Genomic DNA, 24,963 nt, shown 5'->3' with positions numbered 1-24,963 from the left:
AATTTGGCAAAACCTCTTTCTGGATATATAAATGAGCTTTACTAGATTACCATTAAATAAATAAGAGCAATACAAAACATTAGCAAATATTGCCAAGCTTCTAATATCAATGAATCAATTTGCTTATTCACTTTGGATTAAAAATCTTTAACCATTAATAAAGACCTAACACCTTCACTTAATTATAACTAACTTCACCCAAAGTCCATACGTAACTTGTTTCAAGAACAATCCCCCACACTTATCACCCTTAACACGAAAAATAAAATTACAAAAACAATTATAAAAGAATATCAACTCCATTTTGAAATTAGGGCGCTGGAAAAGACCAAAAGTAGTGTGGGAGGAAAGAGTATATATTTTTTGCTCTTCCAAAAAAGTGGAAATAAAAAAACATTTCATTTTAGAATGCGAGGCCTTCAAAGACAACACGGAAAGTTATGCAGGTACTCTGGCAGCTAGCTCTTGGGATAATCTATTCAACAAGGGGTTTGTCTAGAAGCTGGGAACGTTTATTGTAAGATTGTGTAGCGTTTATTGTGAGACTTCATAGCAAAAGAGCCAGATACAAGAACCAAATAAAAAAATAAATTATCCATGATAATCTTAAAAGCATTTCATTTAATTTCAAAAAACTGCTAAAAATAAAACTAAGATAAAAGAATTCAACTTAAAAACATATGCTTTCAAAAATTTAGAATAATGTTATCCACTATTTAAAAGGCTTTGCAAATTTATTTTATAACACCATAACTTTCAACACTAGAATTTTGCAATTTTTCAATACAAAAATATATTAAATAAAGCAAAGCAAGATTGCGAAATCACGGAGAAATATGCATTCCCTCGCTGAAGTCAAAGTAGCGTTCATAAAAACAGCCCCATCAGAAAAAACAAAGTAGCGTTCATAAAAACAGCCCCATCAGAAAATACTAACCCCAGAGGGAAGAGCCGATTTCGATAGGCCAGAGGTAAAGCAGAAGCCCAAACGACACAGATACAAAGATGCCCTATTCAGTCCAGAAAACATATGCATAGAAACTACGCGCAGAATAGAGATCCACGGGAGAGACGGCAGAATCCGATTTTTATAGGAGAGCAGATACGATTTGCTGAAGAGAAGTTGCCCTAGTAACAAAACGAATTTTGGAGAGAGGAGATAGTGCACAGAAGTTTGAACATAGGCTACACAGCGCTGAGCCAGCCAGAAGCACAGGAAAAGGTATTTATTTTAGAGGAATTTATCTCGAAGAATTTTAAGGTCTTACCAACCAGAGACATATAAAGAAGTTTTATCTTCGAAATTATATATCTTCAAACAATATATTTCTAAATTCAAATTTTTAGTAACTGTGGAAATGTACACAGATAAATTACTATTAGAAGTTTCATTCTCTTTCCGAAAATGGAGGCCTCTATGAAAAATTAACATTCACAGCCTTTTATACAAGGAAGGTAAAAATTCATTTACAGTTAGTGCAAATGCTTTATTCTTAAGCAGTTTAGTTTTAATACCTTGATCCAATTGTCTTCACAATCATTCGAGAATATGACATTTATATCTAACTGGCTGAGCAGTTCAACTTCAAATTATAACAATTCACATTGAGCCTGTTATAACAATGCAGTGGTGAGAGCTTAGTGTTGCATTCATAACCAATGAAGGGAGCCACCCAAGAGCAACGTCTCTAGAGCTTCAATCTGAGCTTTTTGCCAAGAAAGTCCATTCCAGGAGGCATTTTTTCGAAACTTTGGTGGTCTCCTGAGTAGTACACATTCTCTCTTGAATGTACAGAACCGAGGGAGCCTTGAATATTAAGAGAGAGCAAGATCATCTGGGAACCATCTTGGGGACTGCTCTGCTAAGGGCCACAGAGATTGTGAGTTGTCGACTAGCCAAAATTTCCTCTTTTGCTTCCCGTTTTGCATGTGAAGAAGGTATTCCTTTCTCTAGTGACCACAGTCGGATATGCATGTACTAGTTCCATACCTCTAAAGTGTAAGATCGCCTCTTTTTTCTTTGGAGCGAGTGAGATATCCCTCGTTGTAGAGGAGAAGAAGGTGCATCACTGTAACCTTCCTTTACTGATGTAGCCGTGGAGCCAACTTCCATTTCATCACTATCAATCTGAATAGGGTTTTGTCTTTGAGAGATCTCCCCTTCCATCACCTGTGTTGAAGGTCTACCTGATGCATTTGTGAATGACAGCTGGAGACAGCTTGTGCTTCTGTATTCAGTGAGCTTGCCTTCCAACTGAGAAATTCTATCGTGGAGTTGCTTGTTTGCTGGATGATATTGGCATCAATCACCCGTCGGGTCAAGGTTAGTGCCTCCAGCCCTACCTCAACCTTTATAATTTTCCTCTTATTCTTTGAGATACACACCAGTATTTCAACACCATAATCTGAAGGACTTATGACCAAATGGGTTCCTGCACCAAATTCCAATTGCTTGTTGTATGGACAGGTGATCGTTAAGTGTCCATGAGAGTGGCAGAAGGTGCATCAACAAGGCACATTTTTGTAGTCAAGGGTCTGCATATGGCAATTTTGCCCAGCTTCAATTATGATGACATCCAAAAGACCTTGTGAGATATCCATCTCCACACAGATGATAGCCACCAAAGTATTAGTTTTCTTCTTTGTATCTCCCATGATTTTGAAGATTTGGGGCTCCTAAAACTTGATAGAGAGGCACGTGATCTTTACATAGAGAGCTAGGTTGTGAATACGCTCTTTGATTGGCCTAAACACCCATGTGCCATCTAAAGGTGGTGAATGTTGCATTACCCAGAATCATGGGCCTCCCATAGGGAATTTTCACCTGTCTTCAATAGAGTTGAAAACAATGGGGATATAACCTCTCGCTCCCATGTTGCAGGAAATGCCTACCTAATTGCTGTACCGGTACCTGAAACACCTTGAAATGTCGAAACGGCCTTGAAACATCATCGGCCGTAACATACAGCATTTCATGATTTGGAAACATCGTATGGTATGGCTGGCAGTGTTTTTGGCCTTTTCTGCAGCATTTCTGGGTGTTTGATGACTTGTGCAGGCCCACTCAAGTAGCCAAGAAGGGTGTGGGGCTCTTCTATGGCCCTAAAACATTAAATTTATCATTTTAATTAACTTTAATTAATTTCTTAGCGTAATTTCATTTTTAAAAAAATTAGAATTTTATAGAAAAAAATTAAAATTCTCTAGAAATTCTTGTAGCCTCCTCTTTTCTATTAAAAAAACACTTCATTCACTCATTTTTCACACATTCTTCAGCAAGAAGAACTTCCCTACAGCAGCAATAAGTCTTTTAGTTGTGTTTTGGAACATTGGGAGTGAGATTTGGTGCATTTCCAACAAGAGGGCAGTTGTGGGCAGCAATAAGAAGGGTGTGGGCCATGATTTTTTGGGTGAGTGGATTTATTTGCTGTTTTTGCAGTGTTCATGGCTTCTCAAAGTGGTGCTTTTAGTGCCCCTAGATCTTATCAAGCAACCAGGCAGCAAATACAATCGTCTTTGGAAGTATGTTACCAAATCAAGCAAATGGACACAGGGTGTACATGGGAATGGAGGTGCAATTTATGTAAAATTGATAGGACCGTCAAGTGCTCTTACATGAGTCAAGGTTTACATTTTGCTTAAAGAGATAGAGGGTATTGAAGTTTTTGCACATACTGGAAATCCGAAGGTGAGTGCTACATTTAAGAGAGAGAAGATGATGCTTAAAGGTTGAAGGATCAAAGAAGCCAAATCGGTATGGGTGGCATTAACAATCCTTGCTTGGGTGCTAGCAATAAGCTAAGGATTGTTCATGAAGCAAGAAAGAGAAGACCATTAGTGGTAGAAGAGATATATAAGCCATCAAATACAGCGAAAGATAGTAGATTGTTGAAAAAGAAGTTGAGTTAGGAAAGGCAAGGGCCCTCTTTGCTTGTGGCATCCTTTTTAATGTGGTTCGGTCCCCATATTGGCAGGTTTTGGTGAGAGCAATTAACATAGCCCCTTAAGGTTTCAAGGAGCCAAACTATGAAAAACTCAGAGCAATTTTGCTTACGAAAGAAAGGCAACTTCTTGAGGATGTTATAAGACCAATTCGTAGCTCATGGAGTAGCATAAGGGTTTCCATTATCTTAGATGGTTGGGTTGATACAAGGCATAGGCCATTGATTAATGTTATTGTACCATCACTAAAAGGAGCCATGTTTATAAAAATAAAAAAATTGCTCAGGTGAGGTAAACAATAGTGAGTTCATGGCTGAAATTTTAATTGTCGCTATTGAACAAGTAGGGCCATAAAATGTGGTGCAAGTTATCACAAATAAAACACCTATTTGCAAAGTTATAGGCTTAATTGTTGACAATAGATACAACCATATACTTTGGACTCCTTGCATTGTCCATAATCTAAATACGATTTTAGAAGAGATTGAGGCTAAAACATAATGTATTAAGGAGGTCACAGGGCAAGCTAGGGAGATTATAAAATTCATCACCAACCACCACTAATCTCAAACAATATATCAAGAATACTTCAATTTGGAGTTCCTCAAAGTTGCTGAGACAAGATATGCCTCAAATTTCATCATGGCATTCTGCTTTGTTAAAGTCAAAATTGCATTATGAGCATGGTGGTGGGTGCAATGTGGGTTGAGTGGAGACAGGTAGATTCAAACAGGAGAAGTATGGTGAGGAGGGTGTTGATTGATGAAGCTTGGTGGAGCAAGATTGATTTCTTGCTCAAGTTCACATCATCTGCATTTGATCTTCTCTGAGATGTAGACACAAAAAAATGTTTGTTGGGAGAGGTTTATTGATGCAACCATACTGCTGCTACACCCTCACACCTTCTCAGGACTATTTCACCCTTATAAACCTTTAAAGCTCCATGCCCTCATATATATATCGGAAGCATAATTTTGGTGCTTTTTCTTTAAAATCGGGACCACTTGAACTATTGGAACTCCACAACACTATTGGAAGTGTTTTATTCCACTTTAGCATTAAAACCCCGATCAACACTTTTTATCGGAAATATATGAATACACAGAAACAAGGGAAAAATCAAAGAAAACCCTGCTCCTCACAAATAACTGGATCTTAAAGTTTATAAGCCCGCTTCTATAAATATGGGTGGGTTCGTTCTTTGGTCCATCACCTTCCTATTGCGCACTCCAATCACTGATCTCCGATTCGCTAATCTCCGCTGTTCATTCCCTTTTCCAAATCAACCGTCAACATTCACTCTGAACGTTTAAATAGACACGCAGATTCTCCACCGTCGATCTACGCGAAGTGGATCCGACGGCCCACATCTTATTTCGGGCAGACAATTAACATGGGGATTAACCGCCCAATAAAGCGGTTTCCCTATTCACCCTCGTGCCACATGTTGAATGGTGAATGGGATCGGGGGTCTAACCTTCAATACTGTTTACAATCCTTCCGCCATTCGAAATACCATACACTGTTACAAAGCCGCTTCCGCGATCCAATGACCATGGATGATTGCGATCTAACGGCCATGATTTAATCACGCGATTGCCAATCGCAATGTCCACTTGCCAGGCTCCTTCCGCCCCAATGCACCTATCCGATTAGTCTTTCGGACCCGATATGGATATAAGCCACCCTTTATAAAATTTCAAGTTCGGATTTCAGATCTGATTGTGTTTTGCGCCAATTCTTAGTGTACACTGGGTTTTTCTCTTGCGGGACCAAAACTATGTAAAAAGACTTCGCCGATCCACATCAAACAATGATATTTAAAATAAAGCCCCAACTTCTGTCAATCACACGATTTAGGCTTTTAAACACAACAAAACTAAGGGGTAATCACCCGGCCTGAATGCAAAGAATCTGAAAGCATACAAGGGTTTTCGTAGGCCGATAATCGATCATAAACACAACAACATCATTCATTCAACATAAAACGATTACAAAATCTCGCCTTGGCCCGATTACACAAATGAAATATCTCTGCTATCAAAACACAATCCACACACTATACTTACTCTCGCTATACTCAATCCTCGCCTAAATCTTTCCTCTCTGGCCTGATTCTACAAATTAGTGGCCTCTGTTCTTAATCTACCCGTAGGCTTACAATTCTCTTGTGAATCCTCTCTCTTTGTCTTTTCGATTTTCCCACCCTCCAGAAAAGAAAGGAAATTACATATATGTTCTATCTAACAGTTTCCTTCCACAAATGAAGGAATTCACTATATTTTAAGAAATCAAATCCTATCCTAATTTGAACAAACTAAACTACTTGGCTTGATCTGCACGCAGGGAGGATCACTTGCCACTTATTCCCAATTCTGTTCAGAATTAGGCAACAATTAACTATTTACATACTTTGCAATTAATAAATTTAAATAACTAATTCTTCTTCCAAACTCCCATTAGCCACAACATGTGACCAGACCATCACATTGTTGTCTAGGTCTAGAAGCTCCTGCATCAGACTCCCAAGGTTAAAAATAATCATGATCTCCTGATCATGTACTTCTGATCTGTGTCCTCCTGGATCCCATACTTTGTTCAGTGGTCTGTCCTTGGTTACTGCTGTTGTTTGTTGTTCTCTCGGTCTCCATACTTTATGCTATATTGTCCCATTAGCTATGCTCTCGCTGTCTGCTGCTGTCTTTTTCATATATCTTACTACTTTTTGTTCAACATCAAAATTTATGTCAGGCTTCCACACTTTAATTTGCAATTTATCATTACCTTCACCTGTATCATTCTTTCCAGGCAATCTTCCTTCCTTCTTTTGTCCTCTATTTAGTTTATTGGAATGTTGTTGTATGAGTCTCCACAACTCATCAATTTCTTTGTCCACTTTACTTCTCAGATGATGAATACTATCCTCCTGCAACTGAATGTGTCCTTGAATAAGAACATCATAATCCATGTGCCAATGCCTTCTCCATTGATCCCCTGCAATAATTCCAGTTCTTTCTTCTGGTTTCTCATTCATGGCTTCATCACTTCTTACTTCAATTCCCAATATACCTGCAATTCCACAAATTTCTTGAAAACTAAGAATTCTTCTTGCTTGCTTAGGTACTTGGAATACCTCTTCTTCTAGTAACTTAATTTCTGCACCCTTAAGGATCATGGCATCATATTTGTCTGCTTCTGAAATGTCATCTTCAGCCTCTTCTTCATCAATAACCCCCTGTTGTACAATAGTATTCTTGTTACTATCATCCCTTGAGCTCATCTCTAGTTCAACAGTTTCATACTGTAATTTCAACATCATTCCATCTTTCTGAGACATTCTGATCTCATCCTTCCTTACTTCGATCTGATCTTCAAAATCAACTCCTTGTTTCAAATTGACTTCACATTGCCTTGTTCCTACATATAAATCTTCACCAGAATCAATAAATTCATTAAACACAAATGCTTTACCCTGTTTCCTCATTATGCCAACATTTCTGACATCTTCTTTTCCATATTTGTCATCCATGACAACTTCTTCATTCTCATTCAGTTTTGGTTGTACAGTCTGATTACTTATTCCTTGGTTTTCTTGCCTCTTCTCCAAAAGACTTGACTCATTCCACAAATCTGGCAACTCATTTGGAATTTCTCCCAAAAGCTTTGCACGATCTTTACTAACTTCATTGTCTGCAACATCTGTCTTTAGTCCTTCTTTACTCTGGCTTTCTTCAAGGTCAATAATCTTCAATAACTGTTTAATATCTACAAAGTCTTCTATATCAACCTTCAGTAGTTGCTTTCCTTTGGCTTCAGTCCTCAATAGTTGTCCAATATCTGCATAATTCATTACAGCTATGTTTAACAACTGATCTTTCCTCTGCATCACAAGACTATGTGAATTTTCTTCTTCTAACTTCTGGAAAATCATTTCTTTGCTTTTTCTTTCCCTTAGGACAACATTAAACAATTGCCTTACTTCAGTGTATCCTGCATTTACACACAAAATATTAGTTTCAAAACTATGAGACACCAAGGTCTTCATAAGATTCTCCATTTGGTTTGTATTAGCTTCATCAGTTTTCCTGAGAAAACTCTTTGTTCCATATTCATATGAATGGATCTCTTCCTTTCCAAACATTCCTTTGATCTCAATAATTCCTTTGCCATCCTCCTTTTGACTTATCCTTTGGATGTCATCTGACTGGAAACCTTCCTTCACTTGACTGAAACTTTCCTCATTATTCTTCATATGATTGTGGGTAGTCATCTCTTCACCTGTTAATATGACAGTTTCCAACAATTGTTTGTTTTCCCTCAAGTTTACATAACCTGCAAACACACAACAACTTTCAGTTTTCAAAATACAATACCTTTCATCCTCTTTTGATGCTTCAAGCACCAATCTTCCATCATAGATCTTCTGGATTTCAGCAGATCCTTCTTGCTGTGACTCCATTCCTTTGAGTCTCTCCTTCTCTAACAAATTAATATGAATTTGTTCAAGTTCCCTGAACTTGTTTATCAGCTTGCCATTCCATTTCTATTGCAATAGCTTCCGCTTGACCCTTTTCTTCATTCTCCATTTGTATCTTCGGTCTTCACTTGTTTTACTTTGTACTGCCAGACTAATCTCTTGTTCTTCATTCTACTGCCAGTTGCTATACTTCTGCAATCTAATGCCTTCCTCAAATTCATTCTCATGTTGCTGATCATCTCTTTTAAATTGCTGGTTCCCTCCATCTTTATCTTGCTGGATTAATACTTCCGTTTCCTTTATGTCTCTGAGGACATAACTTCCTTGTTGCTCTTGATCTTCCATTTCACTTTCAAATAATCTCTGCTCAATTTCTTTGATTTTAGCATCATATTTATTAATGCTGCCCCCCATACCTACAGTCACATCATTAACTGAAGAGTCTGAATATTTACTTAACTCTATAAATGTTAGAGACATTTCATCTTTATCATGCATAGTAACCATATCCTTTCCTTCATCAGGTTCTGAAAGCTTCGTTTCTCCTTCAGGTTCCTTGAGCAATCTTTCCAAGAATTCTAATTCCATGTGAAATCTCTCCAACAGTTCATGACAACTTCCATTCTCAGCTTCATTCTTTTTCTTGCAATCCTCTTGAGTTATCCTGTTTTTTGCACTGTCATATTGCAAAGTTCTTTCATCAATTTCATCAGACAAATTCATTTGCTTACCTCCTTGTAATACCACTATGGCATTGTCATTAGACTTCTGGTCCATATCAACTTCATCTGACTGCCTTACCCCAAACAGAACTTCATCTATGAACTCTTTCCACTGCAATAAATCAACACCTTCTTCCTCTAAAAGGCATCCTCTATCATACTTCACCTCAAGAGCTTCATTCCTGTTTGTGGCAGTTTCACCAGGCTGTCCGTCATCCTCTGCATATCCTGCAAACATACACAAACTGTGGGAATTAAAACCACAAGGCTTCATTGCCTCATCTGCTTCCCTTGTCAACATATCTCCTAATTGTTTTGAACTATGCCAATTGTTCATGAGATCTTCAACTGATCTCCCATTATCCTCTTCACCCAACATTTCACCTTGTGCTGGTCTACAAATGGAAACTTCCATTTCTGCCTCTGCTTCTCTGAGGTTTTTCATCAACCACTTTACCTGTTCTTGTTGTAGCCTTCTCTGCAACTTAGGCCACTTCATTGGCTTCCTCTTCAAGACCCAACCTTGTCTTTGGTTCTCCTCTAGCAGCATTACTAACACATCAAGTTCTTTTCATATTTTAGCCATGTCCTTGTCAAACTCTGCTTGACTCATCTGTTTCCTATGAATTGTTTGAGAACTCTTCTCCTCCATCTTGTAGCCTTCTTCTGAATCTTCCATATGACTTTCCATAGCCATCTTCTTCTGTGTGAGCTCTACACCTGCAACCAATCAACTTCCTTCTAAGTTGATCTTCTCCTCTGCCTGGTCTCCAAGTCCTCTTTTTTAGAACTTGCACTGAGCAATCTTGCTCCCTCTCACTGGTTACTGCACTCACTATTCTTAAGGACTCCTTTGTCCCTATATATTCCAAGCCTTAGCTGGAATGAGGTTCTGCTACAATCTCTAAGAACTTCCCAAAAGTTCTTCTACAGTCTTACTGCTGTAGTCCTGTGCCCAACATTGCCATTCATTTAACTGCTGCAACTTTCATACCTTTTGTATCATAAATCTTCATAAGCAAGACATCCTTCTCGCAGGAAATTTCTTCCTTTTTCCTGCTTTGATACCAAAAATGATGCAACCATACGGTTGCTACACCCTCACACCTTCTCGGGACTATTTCACCCTTATAAACCTTTAAAGCTCCATGTCCTCATATATATATATATCAGAAGCATAATTTTGGTGCTTTTTCTTTAAAATCGGGACCACTTGAACTATCGGGACTCCACAACACTATTGGAAGTATTTTATTCCACTTTAGCCTTAAAACCCCGATCAACACTTTTTATCGGAAATATATGAATACATAGAAACACGGGAAAAATCAAAGAAAACTTCGCTCCTCACAAATATCCGGATCTCAAATTTTATAAGCCCACTTCTATAAATATCGACGGGTCCGTCCTTTGGTCCATCACCTTCCTATTGCGCGCTCCGATCACTGATCTTCGCCGTTCATTCCCTTTTCCAAATCAATGGTCAGAATTCACTTTGAACGTTTAAATAGACGCGCCGATTCTCCATCGTCGATCTACGCGGAGTGGATCCGACGGTCCACATCTTATTTTGGGTAGACAATTAACATGGGGATTAACCGCCCGATAAAGCGGTTTCCCTATTCACCCTCGTGCCACGTGTCGAATGGTGAATGGGATCAAGGGTCTAACCTTCAAAACTGTTTACAGTCCTTCCGCCATCCGAAATACCATACATTGTTACAAAACCGCTTCCGCGATCCAACGGCCACGGATGATCGCGATCTAACGGCCGTGATTTAATTGCGCAATCGCCAATAGCAATGTCCACTTGCCAGGCTCCTTCCGCCCCAATGCGCCGATTCAATCAGTGTTTCGGACCCGATATGGATATAAGCCACCCTTTATAAAATTTCAAGTCTGGATTTCAGATCCGATTGTGTTTTGCTCCAATTCTTAGTGTAAACTGGGTTTTTCTCTTGCAGGACCAAAACTATGTAAAAAGACTTCGTCGGCCCACATCAAACAATGATATTTAAAATAAAGCCCCAACTTTTGTCAATCACACGATTTAGGCTTTTAAACACAACAAAAATAAGGGGTAATCACCCGGCCTGAATACAAAGAATCTGAAAGCATACAAGGGTTTCCGCAGGCTGATAATCGATCATAAACACAACAACATCATTCATTCAACATAAAACGATTACAGAATCTTGCCTCGGCCCGATTACACAAATGAAAGATCTCTGTTATCAAAATACAATCCACACGCTATACTTACTCTCGCTCTACTCAATCCTCACCTAAATCTTTCCTCTCTAGCCTGATTCTACAAATTAGTGGCCTTTGTTTCTAATCTGCCCGTAGGCTTACAATTATCTCGTGAATCCTCTTTCTCTGTCTTTTCGATTTTCCCACCCTCCAGAAAAGAAAGGAAATTACTTATATGTTCTATCTAACAGTGTCCTTCCACAAATGAAGGAATTCACTATATTTTAAGAAATCAAATCCTATCCTAATCTAAACAAACTAAACTACTTGGCTTGATCTCCATGCAGGGAGGATCACTTGCCACTTATTCCCAATTCTGTTTAGAATTAGACAACAATTAACCATTTACATACTTTGCAATTCATAAGTTTAAATAACCAATTCTTCCTCCAAACTCCCATTAGCCACAACATGTGACCATCACATTGCTGGCTAGGTCTAGATGCTCCTGCATCATTTATGATGCCATGCATACTATGGTTGAGAAAATCGTGTAAATTATTACACAAGAGCCTCCCACTCTTCCTTTTGTTGATATTGATTTTGTAGAACAAGTGAGGTCCATCATTGTTACAAGGTGGAATTGCTTTAACAATCCATTGCATACTTTAGCACATGCTCTAAATCCAAATTTTTATGCTCAAACCAATGGGAAGAGGAAGGCCCCACATAAATACAATGAGGTGGCCAATGGAGGGAAGAGAGTCTTTTAGAGGTTGTTTTCAACTTCAAATTGATGTAAGGGAGGAATTTGCCTATTTTGCTGTTGGGTTAAAGGATTTTGCAGACATATCAACTTTGGATGAGAGGAGGACCATGAACCCAGTTAAATGGTGGACTTGTCATGGGGCAAATGGTGTTTATTTTGCAAAACCTTGCGACTAGTATTCTCTCACAAGTGGCAAGTTCTTCATTAGCAAAATGAAATTGGATCACCTATAGTTTCATTCATTCAGTGAAGCGTCATAGGTTGGGATCGCAAAGTCTGAAAGATCTTGTATATGTGCATTCAACCTATGCCTTGTAACAAAGTTACCAACTTAAAAAAAAATTGACCTCAGAAAAAAACTCTAGCTCTTAAAAACCATATTTTTGCATAAAAAATATGAAAAGACACCCCTAAATGCAAAAGTGGTGATGCAAAATCATTCTTTTTCATTTCAATTTTAAAATTGCAACACTTTTCAACCATGGCATTAAAAACTAAATATCATGTGTACGAAAGACATGAAAAACACTACGAAATGCAAAAGTGGTGATGCAACATTACCCTTTTCTTAAGAGTGAAAATTCAAACATTTTTAAACCATGGCATTAAAAACCAAATATCATGATTATGAAAGACATGAAAAAACACTCGGAAATGAAAAAGTGGTGATGCAACATCACTTCTTTTTTAGAATGAAAATTCAAACATTTGTCAACCATGCCATTAAAAATCAAATATCATGACTATGGAAAACCTTAAAATTCAGCACCTATATCAGAGAGTGGTTCTACAAAGAACATTTTGTTTTTTTATAAGGTTAAAATTATAGCTCATTTGAAATCTTAACATAAGACAACTTAACCCATTTTCAATGGGGCATTAAAATTGCATTATTTTTTCAATTATGGTCTATAAAGTCATCATTAGTGTAAACAAAATCATAAAAAAATACCATTTGAAAAAAAACAATGCAACGCAACCTGCAGCCTAACCTGCTCGGCCAGTTCAAGATAGGACCAGATGATGTGGGCTGGTTTGGGTGGGGTTTGTACCAGCTTGTTACCAAACTGGTACAAACCGGCTCACCAGTGCGGGTTGCTGGCTGGTTTGATACACGGCCCTGTCCAACTGGCCGGTTTGACCAGTTCCAGTTCGGACTGGGCTGGGTTTTAAAACTATGATTAGAACCAGTATCAATTCCATCCAGCTCGTAAACTTCGTCAAGAACACCATCTGAGAATTTTGCAGTTATGAATTTCTCCATTACAGGCTTTATACACTTCCTCATTAGCATTTTGTCAACATATAACTTGCAAGCTGCATTTTTACTATTTTAACAGAGCTGACTTCTTCTTTCACAATTCACTCAACCTTGCTTACACAACCATTTGGCATTCAGGGCATTATCCTCTTTTTACCTCTAACAGTAATCCAAGCTGAAGTTTGAAATGGATTAATGGCTTCAGACATTTATTTTCCATATTTTACTCATTACCATTTTGTCAAACACGTGACAAGCAAACTGTAAGTTCTTCCTGTACAGTGTAATTCCTGGTCCCTACAGCCACTAGTGCTATAGCTAGTAGCCGTGATTCCATACCATAGTCTAAACATACCTAGCCACCTTTGTAAGCCAATAGAAGTGACAAGTTACTTACTAACAACCCAAATGCTCTGATATCATAAGTTTCTTGTTGCTTGTTTTATTTTATAATCCACAATATGTTATGAAACTTATAGGCAAAGTTAATTTAGTAGTGGAAATAACTTTGCCTATAACAAATTGATACATTGCCCATGTATGTATTCAGCCACTGCAACACACAAACCATAAATTTTGATCGTACATGGAACATTAATAACTGATACATGGGAAATCACAGTAGCACAAATGTCAATTCCTTTTCCCACAAAAAATTATTACTTTTTTCCCATGATGCTGGGATTCTATGTGATACCACAAAGGCAATTACATCTTTTTGGCACAGCTGAAATTTAATTGACAAAGAAGAGTCAGAATTAGGCCCTTTGCATTACAAATGATGGCTGTAACACTTTTGAAATCTGCACATAATTATCTCCCAACAGTCCATCGTGCATGCCTGAAACAATGCTAGATTCCAGGCTTGCATCCATTCCAAGCAAGCACATTCTAATCAAATACCACAAGCATTAGTCATAGCATATAATAATACAGGTCAAATTACCTATCTGTTAGAGGGCTGCACTTGGGAAAATAGCTCCATGGGAGCACCAGCTCATGTAGTTGCCAGTGCCACCCATGTGTCAGGAAATGGAACAAGAAGGACAAATTTACTGGCTATGAGCCTATGACTCTGGTTTCTCTCACTTGGGCCACTTTCTAAATATCACAGTAAAAGATTTAATTAGCCTCCCTTCCCCCTCAGCACTACGCAGATCAAGGAATGGGATCCCTTTTCTGCTTAAAAATCCCTTAGGCTATCCCCCTTTCATCTAGTGTGCTCTGTTACAAGTTGGCCAGCAAATCTCTATTGCAAGGAGTTAACTTATTAAGGAATTTTAGTGGTAAATTATTTTCCTCTTTTCTCAGCAATTTTCCATGAGCTCAGTCATGTTTTCATCATAGCAAACTCTGGCAGCGTACCTTGGCAGAATGCATTCTCAGCACCAGCCCATGAATGATTTTCTGAAGGTTGAGAAGATCACATCCCAAAAGCTTGCATGAAAAAGTACATGCCCACTTATAAAGCTTGGGAAGCACATAAGGCACATAAGACAAAAAGGATAGGAAAGCTTGGGGCAATGAGATGTGGCATCCACAATGAATAATATTCATCGTCTCCCCCTACTTCCCCACTCGATGAAGCATTGTCCCCATGGTGGCTCTAGTAAATTATAACCTAGTGCAACTTATTATTACATTATTATTATTACTCTATAATATATATTAATTTCAATATAATCAAATGGTAACTATATTGTTATAATTATATATTAATTTCAATATAATCAAATGGTAATTCGGTTACCAAACGTACCACGTACTTACGCATTTGAGGGTATTACATAAACGTGATTAAATTGAATGCACTTCTTCATATTTACACCCTCCATTCACAAACCATAATTCTAAATGCTTCAACCGTACTTTTATTTTTATGGACAGTTGCAAGATCATTTGCGAGGAGCAACAACAATGCGGAAGCTATCACTCAGTCATATTGGCACATGGATACGAAGCAAGATTTTTCTATATAATGTGACATATGGACTATATATGCTAGATTGGTGGGAGCGATACCTTTTCAGTATCCAACTTTTTATAGATTTTGCTCATTTAAACACTATCAATGCATATTAGCTAGCTGGTTGAACTTATTTGGAATGTTGACATCTACGGGAACATTTTGTAGTTGTACCGGAAAGGAAGCATACTACTTGAATGTGATATATGTATGGTAGGCAATTTTGTTTTTAATGGGCTACTTAACCATTGCAGACACAATAATGATCTTATTGTTGTGTGTGCTTTGCTACAACGGTTCACGCTTTGCAGTAGAAAGCCTTGAAAGGTATGCTAATCGTGAGGATTTGTTGGAAATTGCAATTAGGTGATATTTAACTTTCTATCGACCATTTTGTCCCTGAAAACTATGACAAAGAAATCTCAGTTGAAATTTTCACTCTTTGCAGAAAAGATACATTCTTGTCCTGATCATGCTAGTTTTATATGCTTCAGGATTATTTGGAATACAAGCGCAGGAAGCCACGAGGATAAATTTATGAATATGTACATGGGCCATCATCACGGTCCCAGTAATTGAGATTTTTGGCACTAGTCTTAATAAAATGTGTCTTAGATATGGTATTTTTTTAGGAAGACTTGAGACATTACTTTTTTTGGTAACCTACAGAGATTGGTATGTTTGCAGTAGGCTTTTTGTATAGCATGTAGATGGTATTTAGCCAGCTGTATACATTATTGTTGCAGTATACTGCTATTAAGCAGTATCCAAAATATAATCCTAATTATAGTGGTTATGGATTTTTGGGAAACAATTCCATGCAACTCATTCATCCCTTATTCTCTCTTTATGCTCGATAGGAGACACTAAAATGTATATTATGTAACTCATTTAGCTGGTATTCTGGTATTCTCTTGTTTTTCCAATAGAACATTCGAAAGTTTTTTTTCAGGATATTAGGAGACAACTATACATATTAATAATATTGTTGCAGTTCATTTGTATCTGGTCAGAAGTGAGATCCAAAATATAATCCTAGTAATAGTGGCTATTAATGTTATCTTGAAAATGAGAAATAGCTCTATGTTACACAATCAGGTGATATTCTTCTTTTAAGTTTGATATGGCGTTGTAAAATGTATATTATGCAACCTGTTCTGCAGGGTATTATCTCTTTACCCGATATAGCATTGCAAAACATTCTTTTCGGGTCCCTTGTGTAATATGACATTGTAAAATGTATATTATGCAAGTCACTTATATGGTATTCTCTCTTTTACCCGTTATATAACATTCAAAGTTATAATATTTCTTTTGGGCCTTTTTGGAGCCAAATAGAGAGAATAGTATTGTTGCAGTAGCATTTATACTCGCTCATAAGTTATATCCAAAGCATAATTCTAATTATAGTGGTTATTGATGTTTATCTTGAATATGAGGAACAGTTCTACGTGACTCTTTCATCCAGTACTTTCTTTTTAAGTTTGATAGGACATTGTAAAATATACATTATGAATCTTCTTCATCTGGTATTCTCTTTTTAATTGATATAAGTAGTAAAACATTTTTGTTGTTCCCTTGTGCTTTCTACAATTTGCATTTTTGTATACTGATTCAGATCATATATAAGACACTTATGGTACTTCCTATACTTTGAAAACACTATTATATTCCCACTTGGTGTAAAAGTTCCTACACACAAGTTTTGAGTGTTGGAAATGTAACTATTTTCGGTCTTCATAATTGTTGTTATATTCATTTCAATATGTATTTTATGTAACAAACAAAAGAAGAAAATAAAAAGTTATTATTTTAAAGCATGGGTTTCATGCTCTTTATTGATGGTCTTCTAGGTAAAAGCATGTTCTTCGTGCTTTTAGGGTTTGTTAGATCATAGGATTTATTGTCACGAGTCAAGAGAGTCAACATCATGTTTATAGGACTCTTTTGGGAAAAATATATCTTGTAAAAGAATTTATTTTGAGTCTATAAAATCCTAGAAACCTCAAAAGTACAAGTCGGCCCTGGAAGCTTCAAGTCGGCCTAAAGGAGGGAATTCGACCCCTTGGAAAGGCTATATAAATGAGCAGTTTGAGCTCATTTAGTACTCATCAACACGTTCGATCTTGAGAAAATAAGTTCGTTATGTAGCTAGGAAGCAGAAGAAAAGAGCAAAGGTCTAGGAGGAGAGAAGGAAGAAAATCTTGTTTTTGGGCTACTCTCTCTCATGCCTGTGAAAAAGTAGGGTTTCTACAAGTTCCTAGAACGCTGAAATTGTAATATTGAGTTGCAATAGGACAAATTGCAATATCGAGTTGCTGGAAGAAGGAATATTTTGTCTTGACCTCGTTGACCTTGGGAGGAGTTGTTTTTCTCTAAGAAGGAGCTTTTGAAGATGCTGAATTAGGGTTTCTACAGTAGCTACAGGGACGAAGTTGCAGGTTGAAATTGCAGGGTTGAAGTTGTAGTCGAAGTTGCAGGTTGAAATTGCAGGGTCGAAGTTGCAACTAGAAGTTGGTTGATGCAAGATTGAGTTGTGATATTAGAAGGGCTGACTTGGTACTTGGAGAAGGACTTGGTCTAGGGTTTGGGTATTTGTTGTCTCATTTGAAGCAGATTCTATAAGAAGAGGAGATGATTTTGCCCTAGCTTGGAGCATGATTTTTGTGTCTACTGTCTTTATTATTTTGCTCTTAATTTTTGTTTGATGAAGAAAATTTGATAAAGAAACACAAGAATAATAAGAAAGTTCACAAGCAAGTATTAAGGTAAAGGAAAATTGGAATTAATAGTCGTTGCTTTGCATTTTCCAACATTGAGACCCCAAGGGCAGTTTAGGCAAGTTACTTGTCACCTCAGTAGTCGTGATTTTCTCTTTTCAAACTAAATGAACTCTAGGCCGGGGGGCCTTCCCTATGGTTAACTAAGCTTAAGATGTTGTGGTATAAAGCAGGAGCGAAGGAGCTTAGGAAATATGTTATGAAACCAGCTCACAAAAAGATAAAAAAGATAGATGAACGCCTTAGAAATAAGCCTCTTTGAGGGGGCAACCTTCTTTACATTACACAAATGAACAATTCTTGGATGCTTCAAATGACAAAACCTCCTTTCCATATATAGGAGTCTAAGGGGTCACAATATAACCAAGCCGACCTAACATTAATAATATAAAGGCACAAAAATAACAATAGAGGGATTTTATGGGGCACAATAATAACAATATGGGTACAATAGGGGCACAACAATAACAATAAAGGATACAACGACAATAGTAATGGGGGAATCACTAGTATTATAGGGACTTAACATGCCCCTCTCCTTCAAAAAAGTGTTGTCCTCAACGCTTGAGGAGTTCTAGATGCTTTTGTATAGAACTCTCATCCTCCCATGTGGAATCTTCAACGGGTAAGTTCTTCTATTTGATGAGATACTCTGAAATTGATTGATTTCGTAGTTGTTGAGTTTTTGTTTCTTTGACTGCTTTAGGTTCCAATATGATTTTTCCTTTCTCATCGAGTTCTGGCAATATTGTTTGAACTGAAATCTTGTCACCTATAACCTTCTTTAAGCATGAAACATGGAAGCTGCAGGAAGCTCCAATTTGTATGCCATAGTACCTATCTTTTGAAACACCTTGTACAGACCATAATACTTTGGTGATAATTTATTATTCTTCTTAGCTTTGCTTGAGGGACATTTGTTTATATGGTTGTAGCTATAGGAATACCCAATCACTTACATCAAAACTTCTTTCGCTGCGATGTTGATCTCCCTGTTGTTTCATTCTATTCTATGCCAAGGTGAGGTTATCCTTTAAGAGTTGGAGAACTTGTTGCTGATGCTCGATGTTATCTTCCACTGCTTGAACCTTAGAATTTTCTCTTAAATATGATGTGATGGATGGGGTCATTTTTGTTGCAGTATGGAAGGAAGTGTTATACCACCATTCAACCAGAGGCAAACATTTGACCCATTTTGCCTGTTTATCAGATACAAAGCAACGAAGATATTCTTCCAAACATTTATTTACTATCTCAGTCTGCCCATCAAATTGAGGATGATAAGACGAGCTATGAGCTCACTGAGTACCAAGACAAGAAAATAATTTTGTCCAAAAATTTCCAGTGAAAATGGGATCTCTGTCACTTACAATAATCTTTGGGTTTCCATATAGCTTTTGAATTGTTTCCATAAATGCAGTAGAAACTGTACTCACTTTAAATGGATGAGATAATGCACAAAAGTGCGCATACTTGGTAAGTCTGTCAACTACTACCATGATAACACTCTTTCCTTCGGACTTGGGTAAACCTGTGATAAAATCCATTGAAACCTCCTCCCAACATTGGCTTGGAATGGATAAAGGTTGTAATAGTCGTGGGGTTTTAATTGTTTCAACTTTATTTTGTTGGCAAACCAAACATTTTGCCATAAACTTTTGAATATCCGATTTAAGGCCATCCCCAAAAAAATCCTTCTTAACCCTGTGGTAGGTTTTTAGAAATCCTGAGTGCCCTCCTAAGGGAGAGGTGTGCAAGTCCCTAAGAATCTTTTGTTTGATTTGGGAATTCTTACATAGGTATAACTGATCCTTGTACCATAACGAATCATTTTTTCAGCTAAATGTATTAGATGTACTAAGATCTTGTTGTATCTTTTGAATGAGTGCCCACACTTCCGCGTCATTTTTCCATTTATGCCTTGCTTCGTTTATCCAATTTGGTTGGATAATAGAAATGGCGTAAAGAAATGCTTCCACATCTTCATCCTTTCTTGAGAGTGCATCTGCCACAACATTTTGCTTCCCTTTTTTGTAGATGATTTCAAAGTCATAACCCAACATCTTTGTGACCCATTTTTGCTCCTCTTCTGAAGATAATCTTTGTTCTAAAAAGTATTTGAGACTATCATGATCTGTTTTTACCTTGAAGTGTCTTCCCATTAGGTAGGGTCGCCATTTCTTAAGTGCATGTAGTATTGCCAACATTTCCTTATCATAAATAGCTTTCTGTAAATACTTTCCTTTGATTGGATGACTTTCGAAAGCAATGGGTTTTTCTTCTTGCATTAAAACAACACCAATTCCATTTCATGAGGCATCACATTCCACAATAAAAGTTTTTGTGAAGTCCAGTGTAGCTAAGACTGGTTCTTGGCACATTGCCTCTTTAAGATGTTCAAAGGCCTTCGTTGCTTTTGAAGTCCATGAAATGCATTTTTCTTCAATAATGTTGTTAGAGGTGCTGCTATCCTCCCATAATTCTTAACAAACTTGCGATAATACCCTATCAACCCGAGAAATCTTCATAGATGCTTTATGGATGTGGGGATTTTTCATTCCTTAATGGTTTTAATTTTGCTAGGGTCTACCTTAACACCTTCATGAGATATAATACGACCCATATATTCCACCTCTTGTACTCCAAAGAAAAATTTGGAGATTTTTGCATATAATTGTTTCTCCTCCAATAGTTTGAGCCCCATGTCAACATGTTGGACATGATCCTTTCAGAACTTGCTATAGATTAGTATATTATCAAAAAATACTAACACAAATTTTCTAAGGGTGGGTTTGAAAATGGAATTCATCAAACCTTGAAATGTAGAAGGTGCATTAGTAAGGCCAAAAAGCATGACCAAAAAATCATAATGACCCTCATGAGTTCTAAATGCTGTTTTTGAAATGTCTTCAGTTTTCATTCTGATTTGATTATATCCTGAACGAAGATCCAACTTGGTGAAGTAAATTGATCCATGCTATTCATCCAATAATTCATCAATGACAGGAATGATAAATTTATCTTTAATAGTGAGCTTGTTGAGCTCCTTATAATCTAGACAGAGGCGCCATGATCCATCTTTCTAGTGAACCAATACTACTGGAGTAGAGAAAAAACTTTGACTAGGTTGAATTATACTAGCCTCTAGCATTTCTGCAACCATACGCTCAATTTCACTCTTTTGGACATAGGGATATCTGTAAGGCATGATGTTTGGAGGAACACTTCCTGGAATCAAATTAATAGCATGATCATGATCACGAATAGGTGGAAGGCCTTTGGGAGTCTCAAATACCTTGGAATGATTGTCCAAGACTTTTTGGAGATATGGAGAAATGGATGATTTCGATATGGGAACCTCTAGTGAACATAATTGTGCAATTATGCCTCGTTGGTCTTTCTTTAGAAGTTTTGTCATTTCGTTAGAGTTGATTATCTTTCCCGGTTTCCTTGAAATACCCGTTAATTCTACTTCCTTTCCTTCTGAAGAGAATTTCATGAAAATTTCTTGAAAACTAAAAGCTATTGTACCCAAGGATTGTAGCCATTGGACTCCTAGTACAACATCAGCACCACCCATTGGAATGGAAAGCATTGGGCTATTCAATACATATTTTCCCATGGATATCTTGATATTATGGCACTTTCCTAAACAATTTATGGTTCCTCCACTTGCAACCATCACTTGACACTATGGTACTGGATATAGGAAGCAATTCAATTCCTTGGCTATCTTACAATGAATAAAATTATGGGTACTTCCCGAATCAATTAACACTATTACCTTTTTCTTCTTTATATGCCCTTCTATCTTGATAGTTTGAGGAGTGGTAATTCCAGCAAATGCATTACAAGATATGGTCGGATTCATTTCTTCTTTTTTCTAGGGTTTGTTCCTGGTATATATCTTCCTCTTTTGACATTTCTTGTTCCTTTTCTTCCTCCTCTTCACAATCTATGTAAAATAATTTCTTCTCTGCACACTTATGACCTTTAGTGTATTTGCTATGACAATTGTAACAAAGCCCTTTTGCTCTTTTTTCTTCCAATTGTTGTGGTGTCAACCTTGTAGGTTGTGGATGGGTAGGGGCAGTAGCACTTTCATCTTTATGATTGTAAGTGGTAGGCTTCTTTGTTGCCATAATTTTGTTTTCCATTTTTCTTGCCAACCTGAATGCCTTCTCCAATGAATTTGGTTCCCAAAGGCAAACCTTATGTTGGATGTTATCTTTTAAAGTCCTTATGAACACATCAATCCTATGTTCATCTAGAATATCTTTTACCCTTATATTCAATTTTTGGAAGTCCTCAATGTGCTCCATCATTAAACCCTTTTGTTTGAGATTTATCAATTGGCTAAAAAAAATGTTGCTTTTTGTATCCTCATAATGTGCTATCATTTCATCCATAAAAATAGCCCAAGTGACATTTTGTTTACAAGAGCAAAGCCATTGATACCATACAAACTGATTTGGTTCCAAATATAAAGTTGCAATGCATACCTTTTGTGTGTTTTGCACATTATGGAGATCGAAAAATTGCTCTATCTGTAGTATCCATGTTCCGGGATCTTTGCCATCAAACTTCCTCATATCGATTTTTGGAACATGGTGGTTCTTCGATCCAACGTTAGAGTCTATGAAATCATTATTAACATTTATTTTTTTCTCATCATGAGTTCCCTTTCCTACCCTTTCACCATTATTAAGCATTTCTTGTAGAAACTTTGTCAAATCTGTCTTCAAATTTGTCTGCAAATTTTCCATTCCTTTCTTTAAATTATCCATCTTAGCTTCTACACATTTCTTTAAACCATCCATCATAGCTTCTACGTTTTTCTTTAAACCATCCATCTTATTTTCTGTTACTTTTTGTGCGAGTGAAATTTGTTGCACTTGGTCTCGTAATTTTGATATATCATGTTGCATTTCTTCCTCTTCTTCATGAGTCATGCTAGAGATTTCAGGTTGCTTAATAGGTATTTCCATTTGAAGTGAAAAAAACTTCTGATACGCAGAATAATATATAATTTAATATTCATTAATAATTGAATAAACAGATCATGATTATTTACAATGGGGTTCCTGGCTTATATACTACCATGGGCACCCTTTGGGGAAAGGGCATGATCGCCCTTTCGTCTACTTGAACCTAAAATTAAATAATAAATCTAAAACTAACTAATTTTTTTTTACACAACATTGCCTTCCTCTCGAAAGAATGCTTTGTCCTCAAAGCATACATAATGACGGATGTTGTTGACAAAATGCTTCATTTTCCCAAGAAGCTTCTTCTTCGGGTAAGTCCTTCCACTTGATCAGATATTAGTTGATATTACGATATCGAAGCCTTATTTCTTTAGTAGACAAAATACCTTCTGGTTCTAGAATGACTCTTCCCTCATCATCTAAGGATGGAAGTGTTGTTTGCGCTGTTTGATTGTTACCTAGTGCCCTTTTAAGGCAAGATACATGGACGACATTGTGAACATGACTTGTCTCTGGAAGGCTTAAGCCATATGCAACTTGGCTAATCTTTTTGTTGATCTGATAAAGTCCATAAAACTTTGGCGCCAATTTGTTTTTTCCTTTCTGTTTTAAGGATAATTGTTTGTATGGTTGGAGCTTAACAAATACCCATTCTCCAACTTCAAACTCTCTTTCGGTTCTATTATGGTTTGCTTGTTGCTTCATACGATTCCTTGCATTATTCAGGTTTTCTATTAATATTTGGATGATTTTTTGGGTTTCTTCTAGTTGATCTTTAACAGCAGGTAGATTTGTCTAGACAATAGCTAGATCCTTCCATTTCGGGGGTTCATACCCATATAAAGCTTGAAATGGCATCATTTTTGCTAACGTATGATAAGTGGAATTATACCACCACTCAACAAGATGTAACCATTGAGCCCACTTATTTTGTTTTTCTGTAGCGTAGCAACGTAGGTAGGCATCCAAACATTTATTGACAACCTATGTTTGGCCATCTGTTTGAGGGTGATAAGCGGAACTCATATTTAAGTAGGTTCCTATATGACTGAACAATTCTTTCCAGAAATTACCCTTGAAATTGGCATCTCTATCACTCACAATGACTTTCGGAAAACCGTGTAACTTATATATATTTTTGCAAAATATTTCAACAATTTCTTTCACTGAGTATGATTTCTTTATTGCCATAAAGTGAGCATATTTGGTGAGTCTGTTGACTACTACGAAAATCTTGTCCTTGCCTTCGGAAACTGGTAATCCTTCGATAAAGTCCATTGAGATTTCTTCCCATTTTTGATTTGGAATGTTTAAAAGGTGAAGTAATCCTGGTGTTGTAATATTTTCGCTTTTATTCCTTTAACATGTGTCACATTTTGCTACATACTTCTGAATATCGCGATTCATTCCCTTCCAAAAGAAGGATTGACGTGCATTGTAGTAAGTCTTAAAGAATCCTACATGTCTAGCTGATGGTGAGTCATGTGATTCCTTGAGTATCTTAAACTTAAACTTGGAATTTGTATTTAGATAGATTCTTCCCTTGTACCATACGATATCATTCTTCCACTCAAATTTCGAGTTGTTGGGAAGGTTATTGATTATTGCCGTTATTTCTGGATCCTTGGCATACTCACTTCAAATTTCGTTAAGCCAGTCAGGGACAACAATCAAAATTGCAAGTAGTGTTGGTTCTTCGTCTTTCCTGGATAAGGCATCTGCTACTACGTTGTCTTTACTTCTTTTATGTAGTATTTCCAAGTCAAAAGCGTCAATTTTTTCAATCCATTTTTGTTGTTCTTCGGAAAGTGTTTTTTGTTGAAGGAGACGTTGGAGATTGTTGTGGCCTGTTCGAATAGAAAACT

The 24,963-nt window shown here is 37.1% G+C and overlaps 1 protein-coding gene across 1 annotated transcript; it reads left to right on the top strand.

Moving 5' to 3' along the window:
* The first annotated feature begins 843 nt into the window (after positions 1–843).
* LOC149157125 (uncharacterized) lies at positions 844–16,263 on the top strand. Its single transcript, XM_089445564.1, has 4 exons — positions 844–1,222; positions 15,252–15,393; positions 15,585–15,657; positions 15,825–16,263. Exons 2-4 carry the CDS (start codon positions 15,282–15,284, stop codon positions 15,907–15,909), a joined length of 270 nt encoding a protein of 89 aa, XP_089301690.1. The 5' UTR covers positions 844–1,222; positions 15,252–15,281; the 3' UTR covers positions 15,910–16,263.
* The last annotated feature ends 8,700 nt before the right edge of the window (positions 16,264–24,963 follow it).

Source organism: Pinus tabuliformis, chromosome 9, assembly GCF_031772625.1.
Source record: "Pinus tabuliformis cultivar Carrire ecotype Pingquan chromosome 9, CPIR1, whole genome shotgun sequence".
Lineage (NCBI taxonomy): Eukaryota > Viridiplantae > Streptophyta > Pinopsida > Pinales > Pinaceae > Pinus > Pinus tabuliformis.
Note: the sequence above shows the minus strand (reverse complement) of the source record. Positions and strands in the feature narration are given on the sequence as shown.

What these genes read in the sequence shown, in the direction of transcription:
- LOC149157125 (XM_089445564.1), top strand. Translation starts at nt 15,282, where the DNA reads ATGCGGAAGCTATCACTCAGTCATATTGGCACATGGATACGAAGCAAG. An exon ending in GTGGGAGCGATACCTTTTCA is followed by an intron (nt 15,394 to 15,584) that starts GTATCCAACTTT and finishes TAACCATTGCAG; the next exon opens with ACACAATAATGATCTTATTG. An exon ending in GCAGTAGAAAGCCTTGAAAG is followed by an intron (nt 15,658 to 15,824) that starts GTATGCTAATCG and finishes TATATGCTTCAG; the next exon opens with GATTATTTGGAATACAAGCG.